The sequence below is a fragment of the Carassius gibelio genome, chromosome B7, assembly GCF_023724105.1.
Source record: "Carassius gibelio isolate Cgi1373 ecotype wild population from Czech Republic chromosome B7, carGib1.2-hapl.c, whole genome shotgun sequence".
Taxonomy (NCBI): Eukaryota; Metazoa; Chordata; class Actinopteri; order Cypriniformes; family Cyprinidae; genus Carassius; species Carassius gibelio.
In genome coordinates, this window is record NC_068402.1 from 4023704 (window position 1) to 4047883 (window position 24180).

Sequence of the window (24180 nt, forward strand, 5' to 3'; positions counted from 1 at the left end):
ACATTTTACACGAACACAAAGAGCAGGTGGATTCTACATGTGGAAGACAGGAGGACTCTTGGCTGTATCAAGTTTGATTTGCTTATGTCAACACTGGATTACAACTCATTGAACACTGCTTTCCTAAAGTGGGGATTCTTTGGATGGACATCACAGTTTTAACTATTACAAAACATGGTTGGCTTCAGTTTTACCATTCTTATTTCTGGTTCATATCACCCCAATATTTTACATTTCTTGAATATTTTATTTTATAATGTATTTTTTCTTTTAATGTGTTGTAGCCTGGGATATTTAGTTTACACATTGTATCACTCTGTATCGGAGATTTTATGATAAAAAATGAAAACAAATTATTCCTGTTGTAGAAAACGTTGTGGCACCAAGATAGGCTACTATGAAGGGAGACCCATGGGTTTGCAATAGCCCCGGGGCCCTACAGAACGTGTCCTTAATCTGAGCCCAGCCGTGCCTTGCACCACATTGCGCCGTATGTATGAAAAGGCTCAAGGACTTTACTATCTGATGGCACTGATATGTTCATTGAGATAAATTCTTACTTTTGAGAGAACTGAAGATTTTGTTGCAGGCTTTTTCAGGTAATGCATTCTGTGGTGCTGTTTGTACAAATTGTTTTGAGAAATGCACATACTTCTTTGCAAATATTAAGGATGATTGGAGAAATGCACCATAGTGACTGAGAAAAACTAATAAATGTAATTATTAGCTTTCCATTAAACTCACGGAATATGGAATATATTTTCTTTTTCTTTTAATTTACATACAAATACTAGGTCAAAGGTAAGGTCAAAAATAATCTAAAATTATTCTGATTATATTATCTCAAATGTGTAATGTAATGGATTATGATACTAACTATATATACTTTTTTCTTGTAATTTGGAATCAGTAACAGATTACAAATTGTGAGTAAAATACCCAACTCTGAGAACAGGCAAATGTGGTGAAAAACCAGCTGAACTTGTAAAAAGCTGCAAACTTTTGCCAAGGCGATCCAGTGGTGTTTACAGCGCACTGCCAAATGCAAACAGACTCGAGCCTCTCGTTCTAACTGAGCAGCAGAACTGTGCTGAAAAACACAACTGCTCGAAGAAGTTTGAAAAACATTACATATTAATATGTTATAATCAATTTAAATATATTACAATAACACACACACACATGGTCAGAATTGTTGGTACCCTTGATAAATATGATCAACGAAAGCTTTGAAAATAAATCTGCATTGTTAATCCCTTTGATCTTTTACTTAAAAAAATCATAAAAATCTAACCTTTCATTGGAGAATAAGAACTGAAAATGGGGGGAAATATCATTATGAAATCATTTTTTTTCTTAAATACATGTTGGACACCATTCTACTGGTACCCGTAGAAATTGTTATGAGTAAAATATATCTGAAATATATTCCCATTCATATTCACAATTTTGAGCACACTAGGGAAATTATGAACATGAAATTATCCAGCCACGGCTTCCTGTTTCACAGAAATATAAATAGGAGTGAAAACAAAGTCCAAATTCCAATGTAATCATCGATCACAATGAGCAATATATTTCTATATGTCATTTAAATAACAATATATTATAAACAATATATTTCTGATGTGCAGCAAAATAATTGAGCTTCACAAATTAGAAAGTGACTTTAAGAAAAGAGCTAGAGCAGTGAAAATCCCCACCATCAGGGCAATAATTAAGAATTTCCAATCAACAGAAAATGCTACAAATTTGCCTGGAAGAGGACGTGTGTCTGCAGTATATTGTCCTAATGCATGGTGTGGAGGAGAGTTTGAGTGGCTAAAGACTCTCCAAGTGTGATGTTTCAATAAAGCAACTTAGTTTCCTCAAAGTCTGAGCTTTATTAACATCGAACTTTTGACTGTACATGCAAGCACAATGTGACTGCTCTCAGGAAATGGCAGTAGCAAGTTCTTTTCATATCTGCAACTTCACTCTTAGAAAACACTTGGTCGCCACCTTATGGATTAAAGACGTATTACCTATAACAACATTAAACTGTTTTATATCACATCTCCCTTCCTAATGAGTTACTTAACCAATGTAACATTGAACTGTGAAATTACTGTAGTCAGAAAACAACATTTGATTTATCTTTTCTTCATGAATGTCTTCTTTTATCTTGCAAAGTCCTTGTATCTCTTAGGAGTTGTGACAATTCGTCCAGACCTTGTTTGCACCCTTTTAGGTGAACTGATTGTAGTGTGACTGGAATCAGACTCAGGTAGATCAGTTCCTGGTTGTTCATACTGCACTGAACTGTCTGGGACGTTATCAGGCTTAGTTGCAAGTTGATCCTGACCATGAACTTCGTTTTGAGTTGGTTGAACTGAATTAGATGCTGGTTCAGTGTCACTGACTGTAGGCATCAGGTGTCGTCGATTTCGTCGGAGTACTCCAGTTTCAGATTGGATGAGGTAATACCGTGGCGATTCACACTTTCTGAGAATAGTCCCGGATCTTATCCAACCTCTTTCAGCATCCAGCTTGACTGCAACAGGAGTTCCAGGTGGAATTTCTGGTAATGTTCTAACACTGTTTCTTTTGTTGTAATACTTCCTGTAGGTCCTTTTTGCCTTTTGATCAGCCTTTCTCACTCGACGCAGATCGGGCCATTCAGGTCGCAGGTGTGACTCCAATGTGGGAACTGTAGTTCTTATTTGCCTTCCCATCATCAGCTGTGCTGGATTTGCGCCTGTAGCTTGAAGGGGAGTGGATCTGTAGCTCATCAACGCGATGAATGGGTCAGACTGTTTGAGAATCCTTTTAGCTGTTTGCACTGCCCTTTCAGCTTCTCCATTTGACTGGGCATAATAAGGGCTTGAAGTAATGTGCTGAAAATCATAGTTTCTAGCAAAGTCTTTGAAAGCACTTCCACAAAACTGTGGGCCATTGTCAGTAAAGAGAATGTTGGGACAGCCCCATCGTGCAAACATGTTCTTCAAGCAAGCACGTGTTGTTTCACCTGACAAGTTTTGAAGGTGAGCAATATCAATATATCTTGAAAAATAGTCCACGACTACCAAGTAATGTTGCTTATTCACTTCGCAGATATCAGCGCCAATTCTCTCCCATGGACGATCTGGCAGTGGAGTGGTTAAAAGTGGCTCCTTCCTTTGGGTAGGTCTTGATTCCAGACAGTCCTTGCAGCTGTTAACTAGCTGCTGGATTTCCTGACTTAAGCCTGGCCACCACACACTACATCTGGCTCTCTCTCTACATTTCACAATGCCTTGGTGACCACTGTGCAATCTTTGCAGTATGTCAGACCTCATATTTTGGGGACTTATGATCCTGTCATCATAAAGCACAAGGTCCTGGAAAATTGACAAGTGATGACGTGCACTGTAGTATGATTTCAAGACTTGAGGGACATTAGCTGCATATCTGGGCCAGCCATCAGTCACATACTGCCTCACCTTTTGTAGCTCAAAATCCATCTCCGTCTCTCTTTTCACAGATTCCAGCTTTGTGGGAGAAATTGGCCATGCACCACTGACTGCATTCTCATAGGCTTCCACTTCTTGCACTAATTCAGAGACCACTGATGAAATGGTTGGCTGAGGGTGTCGTGAAAGCGTATCAGTGACCACCAGTTGTTTGCCAGGTACATATTGTGCGACAGGATTGTAACGCATCATCCGCAGCAACAGTTTTTGACATCTCAGTGGAACTGAATCAAGATCCTTTGCATTGATCAGAGGAATCAGTGGCTTATGGTCGGTTTGCAGGATGAAACTTTCCAATCCATACAAAAAACGTGAGAATTTTTCACAGGACCACACAGCCGCCAGGCACTCTTTTTCGATCTGGGCGTACCTTTTTTCAGCATCGGTCAGCACCCTGGAACAGTAAGCCACTGGTTTCAGTTTTCCATCATGGTCCTGCAGCAAAACGCCCCCCAGACCGTAGCTGCTTGCATCTGCACTGACAACTGTGGGCTTTGTGACATCGTAGAATGCTAGCACAGGAGCTTTTGTGATTAGGCGTTTCACATTTTCAAAGGCCTCCTCTTGTACAGCACCCCAGTACCATACTACATCACGTTTCAACAGCTCATTGAGAGGTCGAATAACCTCTGAGAGATGAGGAACATACCTGCCCAGGTAATGAATCATTCCTAGCATTCTCCGTAGCTCTGAAACGTTCTTCGGCTTTTCAAGGTAAGTGATGGCTTCAATTTTGGCTGTGTCTGGGCGGATGCCCTCCTTGTCTATGACATGTCCCAAGTACCGGAGTTGACTCTGACGTAACAGGCATTTTTCTGTGTTCAGCTTGAGACCAGCCCGGTCAATGGCTTCCAGAGCCCTCTGCAGTCGCTGCTCGTGTTCATCTGGAGTGGTGCTAAATACTAAAATATCGTCCATAAAAACTGCAACTCCTTCCAGGTCTTTGAGGATGACTGACATTTCCCGTTGAAAGATTTCGGGCGCGCTGGTGATCCCAAACGGTAGCCTGCGGAAAAAATATCTTCCAAAAGGTGTAATGAATGTTGTCAGTTTAGCACAATCCACATCCAGAGGAAGCTGCCAGAAGCCACTAGCTGCATCGAGAAGTGAGAAAACTTTGGCGTGTGCTAGCCTAGGAAGAATGTCATCAATTGTTGGCAGCACAAATTTCTCTCTTTTTACAGCTTTATTTAGTTGTTTCAGATCGACACAAATTCTTATTTGCCCAGTCTTCTTTGGAACAGCCACCATAGGGGCGCACCACTCTGTAGGCTCAGTGATCTCCTCAATAACACCACATTGTACCATTCTCTCTAGCTCCGCCTTGACTTTTGGAAGCAATGGCACGGACACCCGTCTTGCAGTGTGCACACTGTATGGTACAGCATCCTCCTTCAGGCAGATTTTAATGGGTTTTGTCTTCACTAATCCAAGTTCAGAAAAATAAATGGGTTGGAGCTCTTCTAGCCTCTTAACTAAACCCATTTCACTTGCTGCATCACGACCAAGGAGATTGTTTACATAGGGACCAGTCACCACAAATGCTTCAAAATTGTACTGCTTATCTTTAAAGGTAGTCTTCGCTCTGAACTGACTTTTGCATTGCAATGTACCTCCTGGGCTCTCAAGTTTCACATTAACTTTGTTAAGTTTTGGCTTGTGATTCAAAACTGAGAAGCTTTTCTCAGAAATGACACTTATGTCAGCGCCTGTGTCAATTTTAAAGTCTATGTCTGTGCCCAGAATTGTGAGTGTGACAATCCAAGCTCCACTTTTGTCATCAATGTGAGTTAACTCACCCAGGAAATGTGTTACACTGCTGCCCTCTTGTGGTTTGCTGACATCATGGACTTCTCGGGTTCTACAAACTGCAGCAAAATGACCCTTTTTCCTGCATTTGCGACACTCAGCACCTTTTGCTGGACACATTTCACCTTTCCCATGATTTCTGCCACATCTTTTACATCTCCAGTCGGAAACATGCTCAGTCTGGTTCCTTTTCGATCCACGGTGTTGTCTAACGTTACCTCTTTCACTTTGGTGGAATTTTCCCCTGGCACCGCCGACCTCGCTGATTTGAGCACTGACGCTGGCATTCTGTTCATTAATGTGTCCTCGGACCTGTTCAGACTGCCTCACAAGCTCTGTGGCATTTCTAAGTGTCAATTCAGGTATTAATTGGAGCTTTTCTGACAGCTTTCTGTCCTGAATCCCGATCACGAGCCTGTCACGAATATTCTCCTCTTTAGCAGCACCAAAGTCACACGTGTTTGCTAGCTCGTGGAGGCTACGAATATATTCTTCGGCCATTTCACCTGGCTTTTGAGCCCTCGTGTGAAAACGTGCACGCTCGTGTATAACATTAACTTTTGGTATAAAGTAGTCATCGAGCTTCCTGATTACAGTATCATAGTCCTCTCGTTCTTCTTCCCTGAACGTAAATGTCTGATACACTTGTTCAGCTTCTTTTCCCAGTGAATAAAGCAGTGTACAGACCTGTACTTCAGCCTCTTCTTTGTCAAGTTTAGTGGCTATCCTGTAGCGGTGAAACCTCTGACGCCATTCTGGCCATCGTTCGGGGTGACCGAAATCAAAACTGTCCGGGGGCTGAAACTTTGCCATGGTGTTAACAGCGCTCCACTTCTGACACCATGTGATGTTTCAATAAAGCAACTTAGTTTCCTCAAAGTCTGAGCTTTATTAACATCAAACTTTTGACTGTACATGCAAGCACAATGTGACTGCTCTCAGGAACTGGCAGTAGCAAGTTCTTTTCATATCTGCACCAAGGACCACAGCTGGAGAACTGCAGAAATAGGATGAGTTTCGAGGTCAGAAAACAAAAAAAAACAAAAAAAAAGACCAAACAGCAAATACATCACCACATGTTGTTTGGGAGGGCTTCAAGAAAATGCTTTCACCAAAAAACAATCCCCAGCATATTCTGTTGTCAAGTAAAGTACCCCATGTGTCCAATGAAATATGCTGTTGTATTTTTTATATTGTGGACCTATATTTCTGCTGGAGGTCCTGGACAACTTGTTTAGATTAATGGAATCTTTGATTCTATCAAATGCCAACAGATGAAAAATCTAAAAGTGACTGACTTTTAGATATGTTCGGCTTTGTTACCGTTCGGAGGTTCTAGCTTACTGCTCTGCGCTCTGCTCTGAGCTTTGCTTCTTATTTCTGTACTTTTCTCTGATTTTTCTAAGATTTTTACTTCAGCAGATCAGCACAGTGCTCAAACAACAGATTTTTGGCACAAACGCTAAAACTAAAAACATTGGGACTGGAATAATACTCCAAAAAAGAAGACTTTGTCTCCCACTGCGAGCAGCTTACATTCCGGAGACGGGAAAACAACTGCCTACATTCAAACAGAAGAGAGAGAAAATGCCTCCTGTTGGATCTACTTGTTGCATGAACTGCTGCAAACTTCTACAAAGGATTGTGATTCTTGAAACAAAGTTACTTGCTGGACTTCCAAAACAGACGGAACACTCAGCAGACCGTCGTCATGGACACTCTCAGCATACAGCCGGTGAGTCCCATGAATCTTATGAATCTCAACAGTTTATACCAAGTGTAAAGGAACAAGCCGAAACTGATCGCCACACAAATTGTTGGCACAAACAGGGAGCGAGACCCAAAGGAACACAAGATATCAGATTGTCACGAGTTTCTCGTATTGCTGCCGTAGCTTCCTCTACCCCAGATTCGACTGTGACAAGGCTTGTGAATACTGGCATTCAACCACCCCCTATACATCTGGAGAACAGATTTGAAGCATTAATAAATGTGGGTGAGGAATCCCCAAATGTGATTAAACATGGACCGGATCAGCCAGCAGCAAACACCGCTACTAACAGGCGCTCAAGGACGAGCAGACAGCGGCATTCAGCTCAGAGCGCAGCCGAGCCCAGGACTCTGATAGTGGGTGACTCTGTTATCAGAAACATCCATAGCAGGACTACAACAACATGCTGCCTTCCTCAAGCAACGGTCTCTGATGTGAACAAGGAACTTAAGAACATTCTGATGAAGCACAAGCCTGCAAATCGAATCATCATCCATGTGGGGAAGAATGAAATTCGGAAAGAGCAGTCAGAACTCTTTAAGAAGGACTTCAGTAGACTCTTTGCAACTCTTCAAAGACACAAAGTTCAGTCGTTCATCAGTGGACCACTCCCAGCTAGGGGAACAAATATGTTTTCATGGTTGCTTGGGCTGAACACATGGCTACAAAGATCTTGTAATATAAAAGGAGTGAATTTCATTGACAACTTCAATCTTTTCTGGGGCCATAGACAATTGTTTAAACCGGATGGCCTCCACCCAAACAAACTTGGTGCAAGAGTGTTTAAGGACAATATCTACTTCTCCCTCCGTCATCCTTCAGCAGAGTGTGTCAATCCATTCAGCACACACACACCGGGTCCGAGTCATCATGTGGTTGACATATCCCACAAGGACACTGATAACACCATGCAGCCAAAACAATCACTGCTGATAGACACTATCTCTGCTGAGCCCTGCCAACAGAGCTCCTCACAAACTGACTGTGATGTACCAAAACAGCTACAAGATTCACCACCCAAGTACGACTTTCTGGAAAACAGCCAGGGAAGCCAGGACAACACATCACAGCCACCGGAAACACCAGAGACACAGCCCATCTCACCAGACACATTATCCCTCTCTCCAGCATCTCCACTTCTGTGCTTCTCACAGAAAATGGAAGAATTGGTGTATGTTGGGACTAAACACTCATTCGCTGCTAGCCCACAGATATGAACAAAAAAATGGCGGGCCCCCCAACCACCAAAGCCTGTGGGCCCTGTTCCTATGAGAGCTCTCTGACAGCTGCCACAACGCCAGGGCCCCAAACCCTCTATCTGCTGAAGGTGAACCAAAAACAACTGATAGCAGCTCTCAGTGATATGTGTCGCGTCCCCACTATAATAGCAGCAACATTCACAAATGCTTACAGATCAAGCGGGAACCCAGTGTGCCTGTAGCTTTCTCTATTTCTGTTTTATCACGTGATAGAAAGTCTAAGGCCTTCTCAAGCCGAAGGGCAGACTCATCTAATGTGTGGCCTATTATGCATCAAACTTAGATTGATGTAAAGACACAAAGCACTGCCATCAAGTTAGCACTTTTAAACATTCGCTCACTAAAAAATAAATCATTTCTAATCAAATCTAGACTCAAAACTCATTTGAATTACATTTTTTGCATTAAATTTTTAATTTAATTTAATTTTAAATTTAAAACACATCTGTTTAGCTGTGCATTTATTGAATGAGCACTGTGCAATGTCCGAACTGATTGCACTATATTTTCGCTGTTTTATTTATTTATTTATATTTTTATGTAAAATCATTTTCTAACTGTTTTTAAATGTTTTCATGTTTTAAAATTGCTTGTTTTATTTTGTTATTATTTTTCTTCATGATTATTTTACTTTCTTTTATGTTAAGCACTTTGAATTGCCATTGTGTATGAAATGTGCTATATAAATAAACTTGCCTTGCCTTGCCTTTCCTTGACTCTGTTAGAAATCTTATAATGGGCCATGTTTGGATCTTCCAACCGGACAGTAATCTTGAAACAAACCTTAAAAACAACACAAAAATGGGTCAATGGGCACAAAACCAAGCTTCTGCTATGGCCATTCTAGTTCCTTGAGCTGAACCCTATAGACTAGAAGTGTGGAGAACTGAAGAGGAGAAGCACCGTCATGGAGCTGGGAATCTGATGTGATTCGGGATGAAGAAATTGTCTTTTATCCTCCAGTGCAAGTAAAAAAAAAAATTGTGATTTTTTTTTTTTTTTTAAATAAAAGATCAAAAGGATTAACAATGCAGATTTATTTTAACAGCCTTCTTTGATCATATCTACCAAGGCTATCAAGAATTCTGAACATTTGTGTATACGATATCAACAGCTTGTACAATATTATAATTCATTAGTGAATGCACACAGTAACAGTTAGCAGAATTCACGTTAATCGAAGGAAGGCTGATTGCAAGGAGACGTGTGATAAAACATTAATCACGTTTGCCACACCTAAACAAAAAAGTTCACACACACACACACACACACACACACACACACATACACACACACACACACGCACGCATGGACGCACGCACACGCACACACACACACACACACATTTACTAGTCTCAGCCTCGAGCAGACCAGAAGAAACAGGTAAACTGTGAGCTTGCTGTAACCCGTCAGCTGAACTTTGACTTCATTTCATTGTAAACAGCTCAGGGAATGATACTGTAATGTTGCAATGTTTTGTGATTTTGTGATAGGACAAAAAGCACAATAAAGACAAACTAAAATATACATTATGACAGTTTTTTATTACAAGTTTTTATTATTATTATTATTATTATTTTTATTAAGTCTTCATTCAAAACCAATGCAAAACTATAACACTACAATTCAGTGACACAACAAAAATGAATATAATTTTATAAAATATAATAACGGTCAGTGAGGTTACAATAAAGTTAATCTTTAATAAAACAGGCAGTAGTGAAAACACATTTTCACATACTTAATTTTTCACTGAGAGATGACAAAATATAAAAATAAAATTCCTATATTATATTAAGAATAGTTGAATCAGTTTCTTCAGTTGCTCATGAACGGTGATATTCATTCATTGTTGACTCTTGACATTCTTCTTGTTGAATCTGCAAACATGAAGAGACACATGTTAGTGTCTGAAGGATGCACCAAAGAGCCTCGTCGTCTTAATTTAAAAGCTTTAATTATTGTTATTTAATATAAGAGAATTAAAATCATGATAATGAACAATTTTGAGAGGGATAATTAGAGTCATCATGGACAAGAACTTACTTTTCTTTGAGAGGAATCACCCAGTCTTTTGCAGGATTCAGACACATATTTCCTTTCCTCATTGTGGCACTGTGAGAAGTAAATGTGTAATTCTTTAAAATCAATGGAATGAGTCTTTACTATTGCATAAAATTATACATGAGTCACATTTTGACTTCATAATTTAACTTTATCGTTTGCCCTAAAATAGACATTCAGTCATCATTTAGTTAAATTTTTCATTAATCAGTCATACATTTTTTATGACTTAATTTGTTCTGAGGAACATATAATACGTTACTTATCAGAATTGTGTAAGACCATCTTTTCCAAACAATAAAACTCAATGGTTATTACGACTGCCAAGCAAAATGTTCAAAGCAAGGCTTTTTTACACCGGCTGGAGGTGAGTACATCATGACCAAATTTCATTAATTAGGTAAGCTATCCATGAAGCATTTAATATTTGCACACTCATGATCTTAAAGAATTTGTCTGAACCTTATTCTAAAACAATCATTGAATTTGGTGAAAGAAAGTGTTCACCACACAAGTGGACTCCTGAAAGTATTTGAAAGTATACCAGAATGCACCATGAGACACTTTTTAATACTTTTGTCTGTCATTTTTAACAGTTACACATACTTAGTTTTAGTTAACTATTTACAACTTTTTTGAAGAAGCAATAATAAACAATGGTTTGATTGGTAGAGCACATTGTGTGTCTGTATTCGAAGTGCTGCTTTGGTAAGTTTCACACTCACATGATCTCCTCATTTTTGCAGTGTGGTCCAGCAGGAATCACCCTCAATGACTGTATTCTTTTGACTGGGATTGGGTCTGAATGTGTTTTAATGCACTGACAGCGTAAAAGCATAGGTTGAGGTCTACCTGCAATAGCACAGAGAAAGTTGTAGTGAGATTATCATGAAAGATTAATCAAAATAGATAAATAATAATAAATCAAAAAGCATGATGAATGAAAGTTAGTCTGCTTACCCTCTGTTGTGGACAGCAGTGCAGCTGTGCAGATCAGAAGCATGAAGGCGGATGCGCTGAACTTCATCATTCTGAGCCAGTATTGTGTCAGTTAAGATATGAAGTTGTGTGTCTAACAGTGGCCTGCACTCCTGTTTATACAGACAGACACTCCCACACAACATGAAAGATTTTATAGCGCAATAACGATTTTTCTTCCAAGGAACTAAGGCCAGGCCCAGTACTGGTGTTTGCATGGGCTAGGTGTCCATATGACTTGAATCTTATTGCATAATCCCATATGTGTAATCTTCAATGGTAAGTTTTCCCTCTCTGTAAACCTGTGTCTTCCCTTGACAGACCTGCTCTGTCAGTGTCTTCTGGCAGTTGTTCCATCACTACTCTAATGTAGGGTCTGCCTGAGAGACCCATTCCATATGTAGTACTGCCCCTTGGGTCAGTCCATATCAGTATCTCCACATGTCACCTCCTTACGGGAAGGATGTGGTCTCCTTTCCTTAAGGCTCGCTTCGCTATCATTCTGGGAGGCTGAAAAGAACAAATAGGAAAGATTTGAAGCAATTGTTTACTGAAGCCCACATAACAAATGTCTTCTGGCCCAGATCTGGGTCACACAATGACTTTTCCCTCGGCCCAAGTACCGCAAACAATGACGGCGCAGAAGTGGCCCAGAACTGGATTACAGTTTTTTTTTATTCGCTTTGGTACTATTTTCACAAATAAGGTGTACCTTTTCAAAACTCTTAGTACAAAAATCCAAACTGATCACACTTGTAACACAGCTAGCCTTTCTTTCAAAACCTGATCTCATGCTTTAATTCAGTTGCACATGTTTTCATTCCATATAATCATTGTTTCAAACACAAGATTATTGTAATATGTAATGAGAACATTTGGTTTAATCACCTAAACACAACAGTATGATTTTCTTTCAGTTTAGTACTTTTAACATTCAGTTCATCCAACAGCAAACAATGCAAGATACTGGTTTCAAATCAGCCTTAGAAGTGCTGAAATTACATCCTATGTGTAATCAAGAGAAGGATCAATGAAGACATCCTCTACAATAATTTGGGCAAATTAGCTTTTATTTTTCATATATAATTGTAACATAGGTATACTTTCTATAATGAAACTTAACTAAATGAGAAGGAAACATAACATTTAGTGCACACATTACATTGATTTGGATCAAGGCTGTCTTGAGAATTTGGCCATAGATTCTCATCCACATCACAATGAATGTTATCATTGTTCAAGCACCTTGAAAAAAACCTTTAGGCGTGGCGAATCCATGCTTGACATTGGCCTACACTGATGTCATCACATGCATCATCCTTGTCCTGAAGGAGGGTAGTGATCATAGACCTTCCACCTCCATGCTGAAAAAAATTCCTAAATAGGGTTGAGGAAGGGAGAGTATGGAGGCAGGTAGAGGGTCATGAATCGGGGATGGGCCTGAAACCATGCTTGAACTACCTCTGCGTGGTGGAACCTGACATTGTCCCACACAATTACATAGGTGACCCCTTCACCTTGACAGGCAGGCTCAATTTCATTGAGAAACTCAATAAGATGTGCAGCATTATAGGAGCCAAGTAATGGCCTATGTCCAACAACACCATCTTCAGAGATAGCTGCGCACATGGAGAAGTTTCCGGTTTTGATTTCCTACTCTCCGTTGACCAACCCTTTGACGGGCCCCATGCCCACCTCTTTGACCTCTCTGTTGGGGTCCACCTCTCTGACGGATCCCTTGTCCACAAGCACTTTCTATTCCTTGCTGTCTATCCTTGCTCCATGTTGAAAGAAATTAACAGTGTTTACACCCCGACTTTTATGTAGTGGCCAATTGTGGTTACCACTATGTGAAATCAATTAGCAATAACGAGTATTCATCATGTGTGGTTACACATCATTTATATGTTCGTACAAACACGCATTTTTATTTCTGTAGTTCTCAAAATCCATATACTGTATATTGCTGACAAACCAATTTAAAATCTATAGGTTTACCAAACGGTTCTGTGATTAACCATTAAGATCAGTTGGATTAAATAATAGACAAATGTATTAAACTGAACGAGAAGAGATGCAAATCAAAAGTTTGATAATAAGAGATTTATGAAAGGTGGTTACTGTGAATGAAACATTTATTAGGATGAAACACTTATTTTGTGTAGTGAAAAGGATACTTACTTTGAGGTTTTGTGTATTGTACTAACACAATCAAAAATATGCTGAAATGTTTGAAAAAAGTGCACTTTTGATGATCTGTTGTGATTTTAGTACTATGAGTTGTGAAAATGTACACCTTACTTGTGAAAATAGTACCAAAGTGAATAAAAAAAACTGTAAAGACTCGGGCCAGACATGGACCATAACCGGCCCGAATCTCAGCCAGTTAATCACCCTTAGCTGGCCCTGATCTGGGTCAAAACAGGTTTTATTATTGGTGCCAATTCTCAGCCTTAAGTAAACCAGAATTCCCAAATCTGAGCCACACCTTAGCCTCATATAGCCCATTAAACTGAACAGAAAAACAGACATAAATCCCACACATCATGTAATTGTGCAATAACATTTTTTATTGCATTGGTTTTTCTATTTATTTTTATAAAGAACAAATCAACCAACAAAGAGAAACGTAACAGATAGACACATGTAACTTCATCATAACAATTTATTACAGATGTGACAGAGCAGTATCACAGTAGTCCAAATGACGATGCATTGCATTTGCAGTCCACTTTGGCAGAATATAATATTAGTGTGATGATCAGGGCATAATTTAAGTTGTTAAATGCTGAAAATACTATCCCGATCCACTCCGTCAAGGTGCGCGTTTCTCATTCAAAACATGCATCACCGGAAACACGGCACCTATGATCATATATGAAACATCGCAATCTATGACAAAACCAACGAGAGCCAATGAATGTTTGATGTCGCTGCCATAAAACTTGTTGTAAAACTTCTTAACGGCACACTTTAAATAGTTACTATAGCCACAGAGAAAGGAGATAAATATCGCCAATGAATGCGGTTTGAATCCGGATATGTTCCTCACACCAAGCAACACACGCTTAGAAGTGGAACCTCTTCGGCACTTGGACTCTGTAATTCTATCAAATGCAAACAGATGAAAAATCTAAAAGTGACTGACTCTGTTAGAAATCTTATAATGGGCCATGTTTGGATCTTACAACCGGACTGTAATCTTGAAACAAACCTTAAAACAACACAAAAATGGGTCAATGGGCACAAAACAAAGCTTCTGATCAATTTTACTGTGTGAATTCTCAATTCAGAAACATTTTTTTTTCTAATGAATTATAACATTGTACAAACAGTTTAGCTGTTGATATTATATACACACATGGTCAGAATTGCTTTGGTACTATTTTCACAAATAAGATGTACATTTTCAAAACTCATAGTACAAAAATATGATATTTTCACATTCAATACTTCATTTTTCACAGAGAGATGACAAAATAAAATAAAAAAAAATCCTATATTACATGATAGTTGAACCAGTTTCTTCAGTTGCTCTTTGAACAGTGATATTCATTCACTGTTGACTCTTGACATTCTTCTTGTTGAATCTGCAAACATGAAGAGACACGTTAGTGTGCCTTGTTGTCGGAAATTAAAAGCATTAATTATTGTTATTAATATAAGAGAATTAAAATCATGCTGAAGAATAATTTTTAGAAGGATTATTAGAGTCTTCATGGGCAAGAACTTACTTTTCCCTGAGAGAAATCACCCAGTCTTTTGCAGGATTAAGACATGTCGTTCCTTTCTTCATTGTGGCACTGTAAGAAATAAATGTGTAATTCTTTAAAATCAATAGAATGAGTCTTTACTCCTGCATACAATTGTACACGAGTCACGTTTTGACTTCAACATTTAACTGAATCATTTGCCCAAAAATAGACATTCAGTCATCATTTAGTTGCTAATTTTTTATGACTTACTTTCTTTTGAGGAAATAATAAGTTACTTAGCAGAATTGTCTAAGCCCATCTTTTCCAAACAATAAAACTCAATGGTGATAATGACTACCAAGCAAAATGTTCAAAGCAAGACTAATTTGATTAATTTATTTTAGCTTTTATTTTTAAGGAACAACTCTGGCATTTTGCTAAACATCACTGTTGGAAATAAAATTCACACAGGCTGGAGGTAAGTAAATCACAAGGTGAGCCAACCATGAAGCATCAAATATTTGCACACTCTCATGATCTTTAAGATCTTTGTCTGAATCTTAATCAATATTTAAAAAAATAATTGAATTTGGAGAAAAAGTATTAAAATTTTGTTAAAAAGTATACCAAGATGTACCACGAGACACGTTGTAATACTTTTGTCTGTCATTTCTAATACTTACACATATTTAGTTTTAGTTAACTATGAAAAACCCATGGATTTCTAACTTTTTTGAAGAAGCAATACTAAAGAATGTTTTGATTGGTAGAGCACATTATGTGTCTGTATTTGAAGTGCTGCTTTGGTAAGATTCACACTCACATGATCTCCTCATTTTTGCAGTGTGGTCCAGCTTCATTCACCCTCAGTGACTGTATTAGTTTGAATGGGATTGGGTCTGAATGTGTTTTAATACACTCACAGCGTAGCTGGATTTGTTTAGCTCCTGCAGTAAAACAGACAGACTTGCTTTGAGATTAGCTCAAATAAATCAAAAATCAGAAAGCACGATGAATGAAAGTTAGTCTGCTTACCCTCTGTTGTGGACAGCAGTGCAGCTGTGCAGATCAGAAGCATGAAGGCAGATGTGCTGAACTTCATCATTCTGAGTCAGTATGTTGTGCAGAGTAATGAGAGTGAAGATATCAAGAGACTCTGCTGTAGTAACTCAGTTGTGTGTCTAACAGTGGCCTGCACTCTTGTTTATAAAGACTGACACTCCCACACAACATGAAAGATTTTATTGCGCAATTTCTCTCTTCCAAGGAACTGAGGCCAGGCCCAGTACTGGTGTTTGCTTTAGAGCTGAAGATCTTTGCCCGAACCCCACGGGACCAGATGGGGCTTCGGTCGGGTTCGGGCTTAATTTTCTAATCTTACGCGGGCTTCGGTCGGGCTCCGGTTTGCGCTCCGGTTTGCGAGGTAAACGAACGGTCATGTGATGTGTTTCGATTAGCGCGAGAAAGACTTCGCTTATCAATACATACATAAAACACGTGCATATACACCTATAAATTACTCACATATACATGCATACTACTGGATGTTCAAAAATACATACATAAAATACTAATATGAAATCATACATACTGTACACCTACAGACACCCGCACATACATATACATTTGATCCGTGCACACATCCTTAAAACACTCGCGCATACATAAAAAATAACATTTACTAACGTATACAGTTCAGATGAGAAAAACATATGCATTATTTGTGTACAGACACAGACACAGACACAGACACAGACACACATACACAAACACACACAGACACACACACACATATATATATATATATATATATATATATTTATATGCAAGTGATTTCATATGTGGATGTGCGTGAATTTTCAGTGTAAATGGAAGTCGTTTGAGCGTGAACGGAAGTAACCGCATTTGCAATCATGGACAGAGATCTGTGTGATTCCTAATCGTTTGGTCAATCATTAAAAAAAAAAAGTTTTAATAAAGCGAAAGCTGAATGTTTTTTAATACACACATGAACTTGAATATAAAGATTCTTAATCTCTCTATTTTTTTAATTTACATTTTTTAGGCCCCAAAATGATACATTTAGTAGATAAAATCTACTATATAGTTATAAAAAGGTTGTAAAATATCTTTATAGACTTTGTTTTTGTCTTTAATCATATACTGCATTGTGGTGCACTTTGAGAGGAATTATCCAGGGACCATATCACCAGAATATCCACCAACATTATCTTTTTTTACTAAACCCTTTATCCACGAAACATTATTTATAAGGTTGTGCTTGATTTGATTACCTTTGATCATCTTGATTTCAAAAGTGTGGATTTCAGGAACAGAATGTAGTAAAACTTAAAAACTGGTTAATAATACAATATTTGTATCAAATAGTATACAAGTTTTTTTTTTTTTTTTTTTGCATATGATGTTTAACTATTACACTGATAAAGATCCACCATCCACTATCCCCTGCATCAGATAAAAAACCAAAAGTTAATTCTGAGAATGTTTACCAATGTATGTGTGCAATAGTCGATACCAATACTATGGGAAGCCGTTCAGGAAATAATTCATGTGTATTGTGTGAATATGGATTGGTTTACTGGTTGAATGTATGGTTCAATTACAAACACATTGGTTTATTATACATTGGTATAACCAGACATATACTGGTTAAGATACATCGGTCTGATCAAGTGTATATGGGTTTGCTCATTTATACACTGGTTTGTTCGAGTACACATTGGGCTCCTCAAATATGCATTGGTTTCCCCAACTATATATTGGTTTAGATACATCGGTTTCCTTAACTATATATTGGTTTCCTCAACTATATATTGGTTTAGATACATTGGTTTCCTCAACTATATATTGGTTTCCTCAACTATATATCGGGTTTGTCAACTATATATCGGTTTCCTCAACTATATATCGGTTTCCTTCACTGTATATTGGTTTAGATACATCGGTTTCCTCAACTATATATTGGTTTAGATATATTGGTTTCCTCAACTATATATTGGTTTTCTCAACTATATATTGGTTTAGATACATCGGTTTCCTCAACTATGTATTGGTTTAGGTACATCGGTTTCCTCAACTATATATCGGTTTCCTCAACTATGTATTGGTTTAGATACATCGGTTTCCTCAACTATATATATTGGTTTCCTCAACTATATATTGGTTTCCCCAACTATATATTGGTTTCCTCAACTATATATTGGTTTCAACTAACACAAAAGAAAGAAAAAAAAAACGTTTTTGTGTAGATTGTCAGTGAATTACGGCTCTGTGTAGTATATGCCAACCAGTGTTGCCAAGTCTGTGGTTGTTTTTCATGTATGCAGGTCGAAGGGACAATACCAATAGTGTGATATTTAGCCCCTAAAATGCGAATGCTGAATTTTCATTTTTGGGAGAACTAACTCTTTAAAGAGGTGGTTCTTCCTCATTGATTTTCTGAAACAGTTTTACCTTGTATCTTGCACATCTTCTGTTTGATGCAGCTATGATGTTATGGAACATGTCTAAACTGCGATTAGGTTCTTCATTGTCTCTTTTGATTGTAAATCGAACTAATTCTTAAGTATCTAATCTCATCATTTGTTCAATTAAAACACTGCATATCACTCCCAAAACAACTGATCTGCTTAATTATTGATATTTACAGTTAATTTAAATATTTACTTTTTACTTCCGGTACTTAAGTATATTTTAAATCAGATACTTTTGTACTTTTACTCGAGTGATGTTTGAATGGAGGACTTTCTACTTTTACTGGAGTCATTTTTTATTTAGATGCATCTACTTTTACTTGAGTATAACTTCTGAGTACTTTTACCACCCCTGATTCTGAGTAGGCTCTTTGCAGTCCAAACAGGGTTTCTTCCAACTTTTGCTTGTTGAAGTTTTTAAGTTGATCCAAAAGCCCATTTCCAGGTTAAACTCATAAATATTTAGTAGTATTACATCCATCTCAACCTGCAGTAATGGGATTAAACAAGATACTATAAATAAAAGAAAAGAAAAAACAGCACAGCATAAAATATTATTCAAGAGTTTGCCTGTACTACTAAAATTCTTTTTTACTGTAGATCCAGGCCATACTCATAATCCATAGCTGGCATAATTATTATATTATTATTATTATATATTAGTTTTATAAAGACAATTCACTGGTACAAAATCAACAGGAGCCAAATATCTTAAAATATATAAATAAATAAATATATATATTGTCACAGTGTCTGGGTTGTGTTCCATGGGTTTCCACTCGGTGTCCTCCGTTCCCACGGTGTCTGTCACCTTATCACTTCCTGTTCCCTTATTTGGTCACCTTCCTCCTTGTTTTGGTTAAGTGATTGTTCCCCACCTGTCTCCAGTTCCCTCATTATCCTTCTGTGTATTTATACCCGGTCTGTCTGAGTCTGTGTCATGGAGTTCTTGTCTTATGTGTGATACTTTCCTGAGTCTGCTCTTGCCGTGTGTTCTTGTTTTTGTTTGTTTGTTATGTTATTGGATATTCTGGTTTTGACCCTGCATGGACTGTTTACCCTTTTGGATTTGCCATTTAATAAAGTCTCACAACTGCATTTGGATCTCTCTGTGTTTCCTGTATCACCAAACGTGACAGAAGGACTCCATCATGCCTAGATCCAGCGGTGTGGGATTTCAAATCTGTTCCCCAGCCACCATGGAGGAACGGATGGGGAGATTCCGGAACTTAACCACCCTTCTTCAGAGGGGGAGTGAGGTGGGTGGCCTGGCGCAATTGTTTTGGACAATGGCAGTCAGGTTAGGTTATAATGACGCAGCACTGAAAGACTTGTTTAATGATTGCCTGGATGACCCTTTGCCTCAATGGGAGATGAAGGGGTTGGAGATCTTGGACTTTTGGGGGTTTACCCATTACCTGTGCCATCGTGCTCAGTGGGATGCAGCAACCACACCTGAGTCTCCAGACAAGACTGCCGCCAGCCCAGCGCCACGGCACAAGATGGCCGCCAGCCCAGCGCCACAGCACCAGATGGCCGCCAGCCCAGCTCCACAGCACAAGATGGCCCCCAGCCCAGCACCACAGCACAAGATGGCCGCCAGCCCAGCACCATTGCACAGGATGGCCGAATCTACACCTGTGTTGCCAGACAAGATGGCTGACTGAACGCCTGAGTCTTCCGTCAAGGGGCCACCGACTCGCCATCATAGAGGGCAGAGGAGGAACAGACAGGCGTCTACCGTTCCTCAAAGCCCGGAGGACGTTCCTGAGCAGCCCGTCCATCGTCCCGGAGGACGTTCCCAAGCTGACCGCTGCAGTCCAGGAGGATGTTCCCGAGCGGGCCGCTTCCATCCAGGAGGATGTTCCCGAGCGGCCGATGCTGTTTTGGAGGCCGAGGCGGTGACAGTTGCTGTTCCGGAGGCCAAGGCAGTGACCATTGCTGTTCCCGGAGGCCGAGGCGGTGACCGATGCTGTTCCGGAGGCCGAGGCGGTGCCCGATGCTGTTCCGGAGGCAGAGGCGGTTCCCGATGCGGTGCCCGATGCCTCTCCCGATGCTGTTCCGGAGGCCGAGGCGGTGCCCGAGGCCGCTCCCGATGCCGTGACCGAGGCGTTTTTTTTTCAGACTCAGGGCTAGTCACCGATGACCTTCCAGAGCCCGGGATAGTCACCGCTGACCTTCCAGAGACAAGGCTGGTCACCGCTGACCTTCCAGAGTCAAGTCAAGTCACCGGTGATGGTCAAGGACTGAGTCAAGTCACCGGTGATGGTCAAGGACTGAGTCAAGTCACCGGTGATTGTCAAGGACTGAGTCAAGTCACCGGTGAACTTCATGAACAAGTGCCAGTCACCAATGATCTTCGCGAGAGGAGTCAGGCCAGCACCGATCTTCTGGAGTCCAGTAAGAACACCAGAGGATTACCAGAGCCTCATCGTTCCGCTGGTCCAGCCGCACGGAGGTCTGATCCGCCCTGGGGGGCTTCCCTCTTGACCACACGGCAGTGGTGGTCTTCTGCTCCGCCCTGGGGGGGCTTCATGTTATTGTTTGTTTTTTGTTTTGTGTCTTCACTCCTGTCCCTGTTCCCTTCTGTTAGTCTGGCCCTCCGTCAATCCCTCTGAGCCTCCACCGGTCCTCCTCCCTCCTGGTCTCCCTGTGTTGTGTTTTCATTCTGGTACTTGTTCCCCATGTTTTTCTTTTCTGGCCCTCCATCCCTCCCCCTGAGCCTCCACCTGTCCGCCTCCCTCCTGGTCTCTGTTTTGTCTATCGTGGAGCGTCTGGGAGCCGCTCCGTAGAGGGGGGGGTTCTGTCACAGTGTCTGGGTTGTGTTCCCTGGGTTTCCACTAGGTGTCCTCCATTCCCACGGTGTCTGTCACCTTATGAGCCAACCAATGTATCTAAACCAATAGTTGTGGAAGCCAATATATTGCTGAGGAAACCAATATATAGTTGAGGAAACCAATATATAGTTGAGAAAACCAATATATAGTTGAGGAAGCCAATATATAGTTGAGGAAACCGATGTATCTAAACCAATATATAATTGAGGAAACCAATATATAGTTGAGAAAACCAATATATATTTGAGGAAATGGATGTATCTAAAACAATATATAGTTGAGGAAACCAATATATAGTTGAGGAAACCGATGTATCTAAACCAATATATTATTGAGGAAACCAATATATAGTTGAGAAAACCAATATATATTTGAGGAAATGGATGTATCTAAAACAATATATAGTTGAGTAAACCAATATATAGTTGAGGAAACCGATGTATCTAAACCAATATATAGTTGAAGAAACCAATATATAGTTGAGGAAACCAATATATATTTGAGGAAATGGATGTATCTAAACCAATATATAATTGAGGAAACCAATATATAGTTGAGAAAACCAATATATAGTTGAGGAAACCAATATATAGTTGAGGAAACCGATGTATTTAAACCAATATATAGTTGAGGAAACCAATATATAGTTGAGGAAACCGATGAATCTAAACCAATATATAGTTAAGGAAACCAGTATATAGTTGAGGAAACCGATGTATCTAAACCAATATATAGTTGAGGAAACCAATATATAGTTGAGGAAACCGATGTATCTAAACCAATATATAGTTGAGGAAATCAGTATATAGTTGAGGAAACCGATGTATCTAAACCAATATATAGTTGAGGAAACCAATATATAGTTGAGAAAACCAATATATAGTTGAGTAAACCAATATATAGTTGAGGAAACCAATGAATCTAAACCAATATATAGTTGAGGAAACCAATATATAGTTGAGGAAACCAATATATAGTTGAGGAAACCAATGTATCTAAACCAATATATAGTTGAGGAAACCAATATATAGTTGAGGAAACCAGTGTATCTAAACCAACATATAGTTGAGGAAACCAATATATAGTTGAGGAAACCGATGTATCTAAACCAATATATAATTGACAAAACCAATATATAGTTGAAGAAACCAATGTATCTAAACCAATATATAGTTGAGGAAACCAATATATAATTGAGAAAACCAATATATAGTTGGGGAAACCAATGCATATTTGAGGAGCCCAATGTTTACTCGAACAAACCAGTGTATAAAGGAGCAAACCCATATACACTTGATCAGACCGATGTATCTAAACCAGTATATGTCTGGTTATACCAATGTATAATAAACCAATGTGTTTGTCATTGAACCATACATTCAACCAGTAAACCAATCCATATTCACACAATACACATTGTGAATAATACACTTGTGAATAACTTGCATATACTTATAAACGTGATCCGTGCATACACACCTAACACTCGCACATACACATAAACTTGCTGCATATACAAACACACCTGCACATACTCGCACATACATATAAACTTGATCCGTGATACACACCTATTAAACACTCACACATACACATAAACTCGCTGCATACAAACACATCTGCACATACTCGCACATACATATAAACTCGATGCACGCATACACATCCAATTTTAAGTGTAAATGGAAAGCATTTCAGTGTGAAAGGAAGTCATTTAAGCGTGAACGGAAGTAACCGCATTTGCAATCATGGAAAGAGATCTGGGTCATTCCTAATCGTTTGCTCAATCATTAAAAAAAAATGTCTTAATAAAGCGAAAGCTGAATGTTTTTAATACACACATGAACTGGAATATAAAGATTCTTAATCTCCCTATTTTTTTATATGTTTTTGCCCCAAAATGATACATTTAGTAGATAAAATGTACTATATAGTTATAAAAAGGTAAAGATGTCTTTATACACTTTGTTTTTGTCTTTAATCATATGCATTGTGGTGCACTTTGAGAGGAATTATCCATGGACCATATCACCAGAATATCCACCAACATGATCTTTTTTACTAAACCCTTTATCCACGAAACATGATTTATAAGGTTGTGCTTGATTTGATTAACTTTTTGTTTTTAAATTTGCATATGATGTTTAACTATTACACTGATAAAGATCCACCATCCACAATCCCCTGCATCAGATAAAAAAACCAAAAGTTAATTCTGAGAATGTTTACCCATGTATGTGTGCAATAGTGGCTCATATATAACAGGCAGAAGTGTAAGTTTCAAACTCTGCTGATTTGTTACATATACATTAATTACAAACAAACAACCTCTCCACATGAACTGTAGGCTCTCGTGCACTTCAATGTGACACCTTTTTTTAAGGAGAAAAAAAGTTAAATAGTTGTTACTGCATACAAGTCTTTATACATAGTTCTTTATTCTCAAATTACACCAAATATCTCAGACACTGAACATTTCAGAACACCGGCGAGTTCATGGACCATAATATCACACTCGCCAGCAGCAGTAAGGTAACTGGCAGTTTGATCTAGAAAAAGGTGAGAATTTCACAATTTCAAGTTATATATGAGCCACTATTGCACACATACATGGGTAAACATTCTCAGAATTAACTTTAGTTTTTTTATCTGATGCAGGGGATGGTGGATGGTGGATCTTTATTAGTGTAATAGTTAAACATCATATGCAAAAAAAAACCCCAAAAAACCTGTATACTATTTTGATACAAATATTGCATTATTAACCAGTTTTGAAGTTTTT

The 24180-nt window shown here is 38.9% G+C and overlaps 1 protein-coding gene across 8 annotated transcripts in view; it reads right to left on the reverse strand.

The window, feature by feature from the left end:
- The window catches only part of LOC127962450 (interleukin-8), a 49921-nt gene that overhangs the window by 17087 nt on the left and 8654 nt on the right, over nt 1-24180 (reverse strand). Inside the window, exons 1-4 of one of the 8 annotated variants that reach the window (XM_052562011.1) lie at nt 11355-11513; nt 11120-11246; nt 10377-10445; nt 9858-10210 (exon numbers count right to left, since the gene is read on the reverse strand). The exons of 1 other annotated variant lie outside the window; for it this stretch is intronic. In XM_052562011.1, the coding sequence (XP_052417971.1) occupies nt 10177-10210; nt 10377-10445; nt 11120-11246; nt 11355-11424 (300 nt within the window). In that variant the 5' untranslated portion in view covers nt 11425-11513 and the 3' untranslated portion in view covers nt 9858-10176. Of the gene's footprint in view, nt 1-9857; nt 10211-10376; nt 10446-11119; nt 11247-11354; nt 11514-14019; nt 14963-15106; nt 15176-15890; nt 16015-16102; nt 16257-24180 lie in introns of those variants that run through there. 6 more of the 8 variants (XM_052562015.1, XM_052562014.1, XM_052562016.1 and 3 more) reach the window with 6 other exon arrangements.